The 13651-nt window shown below is 45.7% G+C and overlaps 1 protein-coding gene across 1 annotated transcript in view; it reads right to left on the bottom strand.

The window, feature by feature from the left end:
- GABBR2 (gamma-aminobutyric acid type B receptor subunit 2) overlaps positions 1 to 13651 on the bottom strand; it is a 371159-nt gene that overhangs the window by 94429 nt on the left and 263079 nt on the right. Inside the window, exons 8-10 of the mRNA XM_049784138.1 lie at positions 12126 to 12186; positions 5466 to 5546; positions 1269 to 1419 (exon numbers count right to left, since the gene is read on the bottom strand). Of these exons, the coding sequence (XP_049640095.1) occupies positions 1269 to 1419; positions 5466 to 5546; positions 12126 to 12186 (293 nt within the window). The remainder of the gene's footprint in view (positions 1 to 1268; positions 1420 to 5465; positions 5547 to 12125; positions 12187 to 13651) is intronic.

Genomic DNA, 13651 nt, shown 5'->3' with positions numbered 1-13651 from the left:
AGTACTAGTAACTTCCCTCGGGGGAAGGCAGGAGAGCTGGCTAAAGAAGGAAAGAATTTTAGGCTTATGATGGGGCACTCACTGGATGGCATAAGTTCCTGAAGCTGGCAGGAAGGGAATTGGACATTGAGAGCTGACAAGAGTGCCCAGGCCTTGTGCCAAATGCTCAGAAGTCAGTTCATCACTCTAAGTTTGCATGGAGTAGGACTTCATTTTTATGAGGCAGTAGATGCAGATGGGTGTTCAAATCGAGACTGGGGATAGTATTAGTACTTGTCTGGCATTATATGAAACCCCAGGCTCGATCCTTGGCACACACGCATTTTTCTCTTTATGATTGTTGATGATAAATAAAATAAAACAACATGTAAATAAAATTATTTTTGTCTTTAAGAAAATAGCTTCAATGCCATCAGTTATTTCCTCACACTCCCACCCCCAAATAAAAAAAACAAAAACATAACCCAAGTGAAAACATCTGAAGCCTCTCAAGTTCTTGCTCCATAATCAAAGACAGAAAACCAAAACCCCATTCTCCTAGGTTGGGAGATCCTGCACTGTAGCTTCAGAGCACAAGGACAGAGCCACAGTGAAGTCTTGGTTGGCCTTAGACTGGACCCCACTGGCCTGACTCAGCCACTCCCATGAAAGGAGAGGCAGGGTGCAGGAGCTTTCTGTGAAAGAAATTTAGTGGTGTTTGGTAATCACTTCCTCTTGGGGCAACCACCTTTGCCGGAGGAAAGTAACTCAGAAACTGAGCTGTCCCTCTTGCAGAGTGGAGAGCTAGGGAGGAAGAAATCCAGGAACTCTTGATCATCTTAGTGTGTCCCTGAGACTTGAGCTGCTGTGCTCTCACCTTGGAAGTTCACAGAAGGGTGAAAAAGGCTTCAGTGCAAGTGTCCACTAAACTCAGTAAACCTTATCCAGGGCTGTGGGCAGCCCACACATCTGGAAGTTCCATCTTCTGTTCCTTTTCCTGAACCTCCATGAGCACATGCAAAGCCCCAAGGCTTCAGAACATGGGCTCTTTGATTTTATTTAATCTAATTTCCCCACACAATCCCTGATTTCCCACTTCATGTGACTCTGTGCTCGGAAATGTCTCCAAACATCTCCCCTTTCCCATGCTGAGCTGAAGACTTTTAGAGAACCTGCTTCACCCCTCCCTGAAAAACTCCTTTAGTGTCTGGGGCTAGCACCACCTCCCTTCCCTCCTCTGCCACTTTAGCCCAAGATGCAGGAACCAAGGGGAGGAGTGAGGGCCTTACTTTTGATTGCGGTTCTTGATGTTGAAGAAGAGGAACGCACTGGCCATGATCATTCCCAGGATGGTGAGGGCAGAGAGGATGCTGTAGAGAGGTAGCGAGATCTTACGGAGCTGCTCCAGGATGATGGTCTTGTCCTTGGGTGGTTCGGATCCTGGAAGGCCAAGGAAAAGGTGTTGGCTACACTACACTAAGAAAAGTTTTTATTTGTTTTGGGGTCACACCCAGCAGAGCTCAGGGCTTATCCCTGACTCTGAGCTCAGGAATCATTCCTGACAGAGTTTCGGGGACCATATAGAATGGCCTGGATCAAACCTGGTTGGGTTGTGTGCAAAGCAAATGCCTACCTGCTGAGACCATCTTAATCTGGACTCTGCACATGAATTTAGAGCAGCACTGGGAGGAGTAGAGCTGGGAGGGTGCAGGCATGGGGACTGGTTGGTCAGTCTGCTTGGCAGGGAGCCTTAGCCAGGACTTATTTCTTTCTCTAAATAGAATCAATAAGAGATTTGTGATGCATTTAATAGTCATTAGAAGACTGGAATTTGATTTTGTCTAATTGTGCTCTTGAAAAAAATCACCACCATTTATCCCAGAGGTAACATGGCTGGGAAGGCAGGCAGCAGGGCTGGGTTCTGGGAAGGAGAACAGTGCTAGGTTCTGTAAGTGAGTGTCTCTTGAGATGGGGGGGGGGGGAGAACATGGTTTCAGCTCACAAGCACTTAAGCTCCAACACAGGATCGTGACTGCCTCTCTTGGGGACAGACCTCTTGCCTGTCAAGGTTATGGAAACGTGAAGGAGATCTGGCCATGAATTTCCGTCTCAAGGTTGCTGTATTATAAAATATGCTGCTTTCCATATGGGCTTTCCATTTTCCAAGATTTGCTAACTGTATTTGTGGAGATGGAGTGGGGTTAGAGGTCCCCAGCATGCCTTCCACTCTCTGCAGCCAAAAATGGACAGACACTGTGGGATCTCATTTCTTAGTGTGACTGTGGCATTGCATTGTCTCTATTCATTCTTCAAGGGCACAAAAATCTACCAGGGGTACCTCTATGGCCCCAGATCCCACCTGTCTTTATGGATGGTGATAAAACTGTCCTGTTTTCCAACAGATTCAGGTTGGTTTTGGAGGAGAGATTACGAGCTTCCCTAAATTCCATTTTTCCACCCTTTTTGACCAACCCCTTTGTTTTCAGCTGCTAGTTTAGGCCAAGCTTCTGCTGCGGGGCTGTGATGCCTTGGGGCTCTCCCCTGCCTGTCTCCCCTCCCTTCCCACCTCTCTGTTGTTAGATCAACAAAATCAACCAGACACCTGAAAGTGACTGAACCTGGGATCTCTGGATCCCTATTGGAGGTCCTGAGGACTCTGGATCCCGGCTGCCAGCCTTGGGCACACAAGCAGATGTGCCAGGAAGCAGGCAGAGGGTGGCAGATGTGACAGCAGATGAGATGGAGCACTTCTCCGAACATCTGTATTCACAAACTCTGCTAGTAAGTTCAGATGTGTTTGGAAACAGTCAGCAGAGAAAAAGAACCTTTGAAGCAGTCTCAGGAAGTTGCCAGGTATGAAAGCAGCCAGGGAGCTGTAGCATGGAGTGATTCAAGCAAATCCATGGAAACCAGCATTTGTAGGGAAAGGCTTCAAAGATCCCAAGTCAGGGCAAGAGCAAACATGGTGACAGAGGAAGTGCTATTTCTACTTCAAGCAGCAAAAGCTCAGCATTTAGAATCTGCTCTCCTCATTTTTTTTTTTATTTTCTTTTTTGGGCCACACCCTGTGATGCTCAGGGGTTACTCCTGGCTATGCGCTCAGAAGTTGCTCCTGGCTTCTTGGGGGACCATATGGGATGCCGGGGGATCGAACCGTGGTCCGTCCTAGGCTAGCGCAGGCACCTTACCTCCAGCGCCACCGCCCGGCCCCTCTCTCCTCATTTTTTATCTCCCCTTAGTTGGCTCAGGTGCTTTTCAGTTCCTATCACAAGGGCAGGCCCAAGGATATCCGTGAGTTCTTGGCTAGAACAAGGCCCTCTCCTGTTACCAAAGGGCCCAGGTTTGGATCAAGATTCCTTTAATGACTAAGACCATTCTTGCTTTGCATATAACCTCAAAATATTGACCACTTCTCCTTCCTCTGCCTTTCCTCTTACTAAAGGTATCTTTGCATCTTGCCTCTCAGCTGAGAGGATAAGGAAGTCAGATGCTCAAATGTCAGTAATAATAGTGACTGGACTTTTCAATCTTGCTCATTGCAATCATTAATTCAATACTCATCCATTCAATGCATCACAAGTCCTTCATTCTTAATCTTTAAGACTTTTTTGGTAGTTCTGGGAATAAAATCAGGCATCACACATACTACTCCTGCTCTACCCCTAAAATACATCCATGGCCACATTCCTGGCACCCTATTAATCATCTTTAATGCCAATCAATAATCATTATCTTCCACCTGTTAGGCTGGGCACCAGTGATTCAAAGATAAGAGAGGGGCCAGAGAGGTAGCACAGGGGTTAAGATGCTTGCCTTACATAGGTAAGTCAGCCCTGGTTTGATCTCCAGCATAACATATGATTCCACTAATACCTCCAAGAGTGACCTCTGAGGACAGAGCCAGGAGTAGCCCCCAAGTACAGCCACTGTAGCTTCCCAAAACGTCAATAAATAAATAAAATATTATTTAGTAAACAACAACAAAGATAAGCAAGATAGTCTTTGTTCTCTAGGAACTTACACATGAACTTGGCAAGAAGCAAAAGGTAGTCAAAGATGTGTAAGTCAAAGAAAAGTCAAAGGTAAGTCAAAGATAGTAAGTAGCTGAGCTGATAGGCTTTGAATCCAGGTCTACCTGACTCTGACACCTTTGCTTTAACACCTTTGTGAGATGACTCCAGTGGCATGGTGATACTATGGGGCTCAGGGAGGCTTGAGCATGCATCATGAACTAGAGTGTAGTCCTGCCTGAGGGGGTTGGACAGGCCTGGGAAGGAGAGTTGAGGTTCAGAAGATTTAAAATTGGCTGTTCACCAGAAAGCCAGGAAGGAAAGGGCCTTTTAAGCAGAGGGCACATTTTAGTAGCAGTAGCTGGTTGGATATATGAGACAGAGAAGTGGGGAGGGAACCCTTCTCAGAGGCCTCAGGACTACTCTGCAGAAAGATGAGGGTCTTTGTATTGAGCCATGGGGAGCATGTAGGGCTCAGACCAATCTGTCACTCTGGATGTCTAGGGCAAAATCCTGTCAACACAGGATAGGACTTATGGTTAAGTCCATCTACTATCCATCCATCCACATATACAGACATATAGTCCTCCCTCCAAAAACTACCCATTCATTGTTCCATCATATACCAACCCACCTATCTACTAACCCACTTATTCCCACTTATTCATTAACTCACCTAACCACTACACATTCATCCATCTACCTCTCCACTATCTTCTATACATTCACCCATACATTCACTTATTACCAAATCATATAACCTACTACTAGTAGGTATCCACCCACCTACTAGTTCATTGACTCAATGCTTACCTCTTAATTCATCCACCTACTCACTCACTCATTTGGTCAATCATGCATTCATTTTCTTGCCTGATCATGTCTATTATGATCATGTCTAGGAATATGATGTCAAAGAGAATCCAATGAGGAAGCTCATGTCCAAAAACTTAGAGATGTTGATGCAGAGTGACAGTGATCATCGGAAACGTAGACACAAAGGACCATGGGAGTTAAGAGAAGTGAGTCACTAGTTCAGTTTGGACAATTGAAAGTACCATTTTTTCCTATTTTAAAAGCTGAAGAGAATTCTCCAAGAGAAGAAGAGCGGCTCTGCAGGAGGAAGAGCAGGCAGAGACCTATTATTACCAAGTCAATCAAGTTCCTTTTCTAGACTAGAAGGCTGATACCTTCAGCTGGGTCAGACTGACAAGAATTCTTCCTGGCCCTAAACAAAGACGCCTTGAGGATAGCCGGCATCCCATGCAAACTCCAAAGGCTCCTCCGGGAGTTAGAGACCAACTCTGAGGTAAAGGATGGGGCCCTGTACACACCGAGTGATCTTGATACATACTTGGTGCATACTCCATCTTCTCTATAAAGTCAAGGATGCTGAACTTATCCACAAGCCTCACACAGTATCCAGGGTTGGGAAGGACTGTGCAGGACTGCCTTTGAGGAGCCCTCCTGCCTTACCTTGGAACCTGATGGTGTCATTGATGATCTCCAGGGTATCAGCCACAGCATTGTACTCTCCCACCTTCACTTCCCTGCTGTCTGTGTAGAGCAAGAGACAAGAGTATAATTTTATCCATTAGAGGATGTCTGGGTGCTCCCGTAGGCCTTTCCCTCTCCAGCTCCCTCTCCAGGTAGAATTGCAAAGCCTCTCACCCAACTTGGCCCAAAAGCCTCTGTTACCATCTCAGCATTTACTGTGCTGCTAGTGAGTCAAAACTAATTGGAAATGCTCATTGTCAATTCCTTCCTGGTTGTTGAGCTTAACCTAGAACCTTCTAGGATCACTCATCTTTGGACCCTCTGCCCCCAAGCCAAGTTTAGGGACTCAAAGAGAGTCCAGGCCAACAGGCCCCACCTGTCCCTATAAGGCATGATTTCTACTCCCCAGCCCCAATCTGTTCATCCTGCTCTACACCCACAATGTCATGTTTGTCCTCCAGAGCTCAGATCTCAGAATTTGCCAATGCAGCTTGGGAAGGGCTTTGACAATTAGAGGGGAGATTGCCTTCTTTGTTTTGGGTATCAAACTATCAAAGTGGCCTGCAAGGAAGGGGCCCTCTGACTGCACAGCTCAGGTAAGCGAGCAATCAGGCTCCAGGGGGACACTGTTTCATCTCTGTCAAATGGTGTGGGGTAGAAGTTGAGGAGGGGCAAAGTGCTTGGGTGTGGTGAGGGGAGTGGAACTCCCAAAAGTCAGGGAGACTGGGAGGAAAGAATGAGGATCCAGGGTGCTAAAGAGGGAAGGCACACAGAAGCCAGGGACAGAGCACATTGGCAGTGGCACTAGCCAGTAAAGCTACAGGCTGCCAGGAATATGGGACAACTAGCCTCTAGTGTTGAGGGGGGTCACAGATGGGTTGTTTGGTGGGATGTTGGGAGACATGGACAGACGAAGGCAAGGAGTCTGGGTATAGAGTGAGCTGTTAGGATAGCACAGGCGTGCCCAGGTTGAGGAAAAGGGCAGGCAGGGGCCCAGCCCTGTCTCTCACTGAGGCCATCTGATGGGCTGGAACCTGTGCTGAGTAGACTGTTTCTCTTGGGAGTTGGGGGTATTTTGGGCCACCCCTGTTGGTACTCAGGGACAGTTCCTGGCTTTGTGCTCAGGAAATAACCTGAAAGTGCTAAAATGTGAAGTGGGGTTGGCTGCAAGCAAGGCAAGAGCCTTACACCCATCCTCTCTCTCTGGGTCCTCTATGCAGTTTCTCTAGCTTGTGTGCTGCAGACTGCCAGTCCTATCTGGTGTGGATGCAGAGGAGGAAACAAGCTCAGCCCCTGAGGCTCTGTCCAGGGTCCCACCAACACATGAGAGAGTTCAGGCTCAAACCCGGGGCTTCTCTCACAACCCTGCTCCCCCTGACAAGGAGCTATGTCAAGGGGTGCTGGGAGTAGTATTCCAGGGTGAATCTCCATGGCCTGGCCATAACTCTCCTGCCCTGCATTGAGGATATCCAGATCCACCTCAAAGTTATCAAGAGAACTGAGAGTCCCATTGTGTCCTCTTCTTCCCCAAAGGCTGTGACTGTAAGTGAATTTCTGGGCATGAATACAGATGTCATGGCCCCATAAACATTGAAGAAGCCCACCTGGGGCCAGGGGTTGTGTTCTTTTGACTCTGGGCTGGAAAAAGGGCACTTCCTTCTTCTACAAAGGTTTCCCCATCTCACACTGTGCAGGCAGATGTCATATATCTGGCTCACTCAGCTCCTAAATGTCACAGGAGCAGATTCTGCCAGGAGCCCCAGTCTTTTGAACACCAACCTGCTTTTGCCGCTCCAAGAAGGAACTTCTGATTTATTCAATGGTCATGGGGAGGCAGCGTATAAAATATGCAGGATTGAACTTAATTACCTGGAGCCTAGAAGGGATGGCCAGGTATTACCTCCCATTCCTGCCACATAACCCCCCTGTTATACTTCTTCCTATCCTGCTCCTCAGGCTCCCACACTCTGCTGCACTGTCTTGGAGCTCCAAATCCTCAGCTCCCCCCTTCAATCATAATCACCCTAATTACTTAATTGCTCCCAGGGTGTGTTGGCTACCTCCAGATACTTCCCATGCAAGTCATAAATTGGGTGGACCAACTCCAGTTCTTATGTGAGGCAGCATAACCTTGCAATGGTTAAGGGAACACATAGAGTGGGGTGCTGGGCAGAGGTGAGGGGGATGCAGCACCTGAACTTGGGCTCCTAGTTCTGGTTCAGAGCTCATCCATCCCCACCCTGGCAGCATGGTTTGCCATTTAGCCCACACTTACTGAATGCCACTGAGAGAAACTGTGTGAGGATGGCAGAGGAGTACAGTGTTTAATTTGTGGTCTAACAATGGAATTAGTGCTAGGTAAATTATAGTCACCAGAGCACAGATAAGAGTTACTATGAGGGCTGAAGCGATAGTACAGAGGGGAGGGCATCTGCCTTGCACATGAATGTCCAGGGTCCATCTCAAGTACCCAGGGTTTCCTGAGCATTGCCAGCAGGAATACCTGAGAACAAAGCAGGAGTGACTCCTGATCATAGCAGGGTGTGGTCCAAACACCCCCACTCCTACAATAAAAAGTTACTGTGAGTTGGAACAGGGATATAATTCAGAAGTCAGGGACATGTCTATTTGTGTTGGACCTAAGTCTGAAGCCCTGTAGTGCATGTATGACCCCTTGAGACCACCTGGTGTAGCCCTGGCAGTGCCCCCATACCTATGGGGTGCCCCCTAGTGGTCTCCAGGACCACAGGACACGGGCAGCACCCCATCTTGGCTCCTAGCATTTAATCTTCGGGCTAGGTTGACTGAGTATTACTGGTAGAAACCTGTGAACTTCCCTAAGCACTGTTTGGGAGTCTCCCCCAAAGTTATTGTAAGTTATTTACCAGGTCCTCATATATACTCTACATTCTCTTTAGGACTACATTCAGTGCAGAGTTTCCTTTGCTGGCAAGGAGTTTCTCTCCTCCATCTATCAAATCGACATGTCCAAATCCTGCCCTTCTTTCCAGGAAGACTTTCCTGAGTATTGCCGAGACTATCTCAGGTGGATGTTCTGCTTGGTGTATGGACAGGCCTCACTATTTCTTTTTTTTTTTTTGGTTTTTGGGTCACACCTGGCAGTGCTCAGGGGTTATTCCTGGCTCCAGGCTCAGAAATTGCTCCTGGCAGGCACAGGGGACCATATGGGGCGCCGGGATTCGAACCGATGACCTCCTGCATGAAAGGCAAATGCCTTACCTCCATGCTATCTCTCTGGTCCCAAGGCCTCACTATTTCTGAGTGTAACATAAAGTCTTTCTGTCCATGGACTGGGATGGCAAAAAGTGGGACTCTCTCCCACCTGTGCCCAGGGCCACCCAGGCTTATGGTAAATGGATGTGTTTATGTTCTTCCAGTCACTGATGGTCCAGTAAGATGGTGAGACAACAGTTGCCCATTCCTTGGGGAACTGAATACTTAAACCATATATCTATATCTATATGTAGCTTGAGACCAGGGGGTTAAGAGGCAGACTGGTGGGCTCCCTGCATAGTTACATGAGTTATATCCCTGGCTGCTCCCATGAGACCTGTTACCAGTTATCACAGACTCAGTGTGAGACCCAGGAGAGCCTCTTTTCTGTCTTTGGGACTCAGTTCCTCCATCTGCAAATTACATGCTTGGAGTTCAAAGGACTCAGCCATGCTGAGGTCAAAGTCCCTTGGGGGACTGCTGGAAAATATAGATGCTGGCATGGGCCCATTACATTAGAATCATTGAGTAGGAGTGGTAGAGGGATGAGGGTGGAGTCTGGATTGACAGGGTTGTTTTGTTTGTTTGGGGGTCACTATAGGCAGTGCTTGAGGGTTACTTCCCCAACTCCATGCTTAGAGGTCACTCTGGAGGTGCTTGAGGATATTAAGTGATGCTGGGTATTGAATCTAATCTTCTGTATTAAAAGCATGTGCTCAGTCTATTGATTTCTTTCTCTGGCCACTCTGTACCAGGGTTTTCAAAATGTCCTTATTGGTCATGGGTATGGCTCAGTTGGAAAGCCCTTGCCATGTGTGTGTGTGTGTGTGTGTGTGTGTGTGTGTGTGTGTGTGTGCCTGAGCTCAATGCTTTTGCAGACCTATGTTCCATGAATGGTAGTGCAAAATATATACCAAAATATGCATATATTTTCAAGAAATTTTGGGAGGGCAAACCTGTGTAGAGTCTAAGCAAGGAGAAGGTAGCAAACAATTACTATTGCAAGAACACTCACAACTGGTCTCATGCCACTGAATTCTTACCATTACTTTCAAAGCAAAAATAGTGGTCATTATTTTACTATTTTAATTAATTTTATTATATATTTTTTCATTTTTGGCTCTACTCTAGCAGTGCTTGGGGCTATTCTTAACTCTGGGATTATTTCCAGTGTGCAGGGGGACCATGTGGTGCCAGGAATTGAACTGGGGTTAACCATATGCAGAGCAAATGTCTGTACATGAGAAGGGCAAACTCCTATCTTGCTGCCAACTTGCTGTGAACAGTTATGTGCTTGGGAGGATGTGGAGATTTTATCTCTTCAAATCAAGTGCTAAAATAGTACACTCCCAAGAGGGAGCCCATTAGGGGTAGGAAGTGTGAGGGGGGATGGTGAATGCACTCAGTCTCTTTCTCTCTTCAGAGACCCCTGATGAGACTTGGCAGTAATGAGGACTCCTTTTCTCATGGAAAAAGGCCAGTTCCTCCTAGTGCTAACACTTTTCTGCAGTGGTTTCACACCAAATCCAAGGTGCATGGCTAACAGTATGCCAATATGGGTCTGAGCTCATGTCATGGTTGGATTTCCCCAGAATTGGGTACTAGTCATATTGCTATAGTACACTAAGTAAAAAGTATGTGTACACATATATATATATGTCCGTTATCTCATCAAGTCCTCCTCACTTTCCAGTGAGGAGCAATGAGTAGGATTAGAATCCCATTTTATTGATAAAAGTATTGGCGCTCCTAGAGGCTAAGTCACTAGCCTGGTATCTAGACCTGGGTACAACTAGGCCATATCCACCTCTGAACTGTTTGCTTCACTGCTTTGTTACACACCCAGAAGTCAGTGTCTCTTCCTCAGAAAGAGAGAGAAGAAATAAAATTGGCATACATCTGTAGCCATGATTGGTCAATCAATATTTTACAAAATATTCTCCTAGAATGATATAATTTGAGAACTGGAAATGTGACAAGAGAATTTAGTTGAAATCACTCAAAAAAAAAAAAGCGTCTCTGCCAAGATGCTTACTTTGTTCAACCAATGAAGAAGTAAGACTTAACAAATGGGAAAATAATTACGTTTGCCTAAAATTACATCTTTTGTGCACGCCAGAGAGCTGACATGCGTTTCAATTACCTGCCATGGAAAGATGGATGGGTCAATGTACAAGATTGCATTATGGAGCAATAACCCCGAAGAACACCCCTCCTGATTGATCTGAATTCGGCTGGGATTTGTCTGAATGAATCTGAATAATGTGATTTCATTTCTTGCTTTCTCATGTATGATTCTGGGATCTGCTCGGAGTGAGGAGACATTTCGGGTTGAGTGGAAAATTCCCCAATTTTCAGAAACATCCAGGTGCTGGAAATCACAGCAGTGCTGAATGGTCTGTCCACATGTCTGGCTTTATTAACCCTGTTCACCAGAGTTCTGGGCTGAGCTGAGGTGCCTGCTGATATGACAGTGTACCTTGCTCTCCTCAGATGTGCTCCCAACAACCCTTATCTTCTGTTCCTCACTTCCTGGGCCTCCATTTCTTCCTCAGTTCATGAAGCATTTGACATGGAAGGTGTGTGAGATCTCTTCCAATCCCAACAGCAGAAAAGTTCAACCAAGAACTTGACTTCTTAAAAAACAGTGTTTTGTGTGTTTGTGTGTGTATGTGTGCATGTGAGTGCACATGTGTATATTGTAGATTAAATAAATTGAGAGATACTTCAACCACACCGTCAATGAACCTTGTGTGGATTTACCAATAAACCAACTTAGAGATACTAGGAGATAACTGGAGATTTCATGTTAATGGGGCATGAAGAATTGCTAAAATATTTTCAGCACAATGACAGGATTATAATCAAGGTTTTCAAATTCCCTTACTATTAGAAATGTATACTGTGATATTTATAGATTGAGAGTAAAGCATGCCTGGGAGCTGCTTTAAACATGACAGCAATAAATAAGAAAATATACAAAAGGAAGGAATGAATTGAGTAAAGCAAAATTAGCAATATGTTGATACTGGTTGAAGCCAAGTGATGGGTGCTTGAAGTTCATTCTTCTAGTTTACCAAGTTTCCAGTCTGCTTGGAAATTTCTGGAATCAAAAGCAAGGTTTTCTCAGAATACTGACAGGGATTTAATCCTCCGTCCTCTCCTTTCAGGAAGCTCTTACTGATGTGGGAAGATCAACTCAGACAGCAGAGTGATGCCGTTGAGAAAAATGAACTAAGTAAGTTGAAAAGAATGTTTTCAAAGACAAATGTTTTCTATTGACTTTGCTTCCTCTTATCAAGAACATCAAACTTTCATTTCTTTTGATGTATCTTATTGCATAAACACAATATCCCCTGAATACAGAATTCATCAACTAGAAAGAAAAGGCATCAAAAAACTTACCTTGAAATTGAGTAAATTTAATGGTCCCCATTCGCTCTCCATTCCGGAACACAACTTGGCCCTAAAAAAAACAAAACAAAACACAAGAAAATCACAAACAGATAAGAACAACAGAGAAATGCCACAGTTCCTCAGACACTCAATTCATTAGCTGTATAACATGATCATTCATACTGGAGAGAAAAGGTTGTCAGGCTCATGCTGGACCACATGAGCAAAATGAAAGTAATTGTTCCTAAACTGGTTGTGACATTATCTGGTTCATTTGAGGAACACAAAATCAATAAGGGAACAAACACATGTGAAATAAAGCCAAGATGCACATCATCATTATCATCGTGTCTATTTATTAAACATCCACGTGGTCTGCATTATCCGGGGCTTCCATGGAGCTAGATGGAGAGGACAGCAGCAATGAAATCGCTGGATCTTGGTTGACTATGCCTTGCACCTGCCTTCTATAAAACCCTGTGGTTCTGCTTGCAGAGGTCCAAAGCTTATGGGCTACAGAGGGGCTGGAGCTCAGTCAGTGCCTCTTATTAGGGATCTAGGATGTGTCCTCAAGTTCTTCCTGAGTGGTAATTTCAGCCCCAATTATAATTGGACTCTGGGGCAGCACCAAATTAAGTGTTTTGACCTAGCAAGACCTGACTCAGGCTACAGGCAGCTGAGCACTCCTCATTAAGGACCCTGGGGGTGAAAGACAAGCCATCTGTCACATCTGTCTGGCTGGATGGAATGAACAGGAAGCCTGGGGTGAGGGGGTATGGTCTCCCCATGACAATTTGTCAGTCTGCCCACAATTCTGCCACCTTGCAGGGAAAATCATCATGCATTTCATCAAGGGATCTTTAGAACAAGAGAGAAGAAAGGGGGTGCTTCTGATTTTCCAGGTCAGGAAGCTGAGAGTAAAAGAGGGTGTGCGCTTGAGATAAGGCCATTCTGAACAAGGCTGCCAGATTCAGATCCAAGTTTGATTTTAATGCTAGCGCACTTTTCATGATGGCATGCTGCTTCTGATCCGGAAAGAGATTCCTTCCTCTGTTGCCATGAATTAGGAATGAGAAGAAGGAATGGCCTTAAAGGTATCCCACCTGATGCTCACAGCACTATGCTTCTTGCATCATCCAACAACAGCAGAGACCATGTTTTGGTTCTTACTCTTCTTATCCAGGTAGAAACCCACTACTAGAAGTCTGAGAGGCTTTCAGGACCAAGAGAATGATGCAGCCTTTTCTAAGTACCCAGAATACCCTCTCATGCCATTGTGACACTTTTTTTTTCCATGCAGGTGATAGGGCACAAAAGTATTATCAGCCTGAAACCAACGCCCGCCAAGTTCAGGCACTAGCAAGCAATTCCCTGGAGTGTGAAAACACTTCAAAGTAAGGTGATACAGGAGCTGTGATTTCATTTCCAGGATGTTTGAAATACACAAAATCTCTTCCTCAAGAATGCTTTCGTGCAAAGGCATCACTTTGCAGGAGCAGAAAGGAGGCAGGCACGGTCCCCAGAGAGATCTCAGA

The sequence above is a fragment of the Suncus etruscus genome, chromosome 1 (assembly GCF_024139225.1).
Source record: "Suncus etruscus isolate mSunEtr1 chromosome 1, mSunEtr1.pri.cur, whole genome shotgun sequence".
Classification (NCBI taxonomy): Eukaryota; Metazoa; Chordata; class Mammalia; order Eulipotyphla; family Soricidae; genus Suncus; species Suncus etruscus.
The sequence above is the reverse complement of the archived record's forward strand: the minus strand, read 5'-3'. Positions and strand labels throughout refer to the sequence as shown.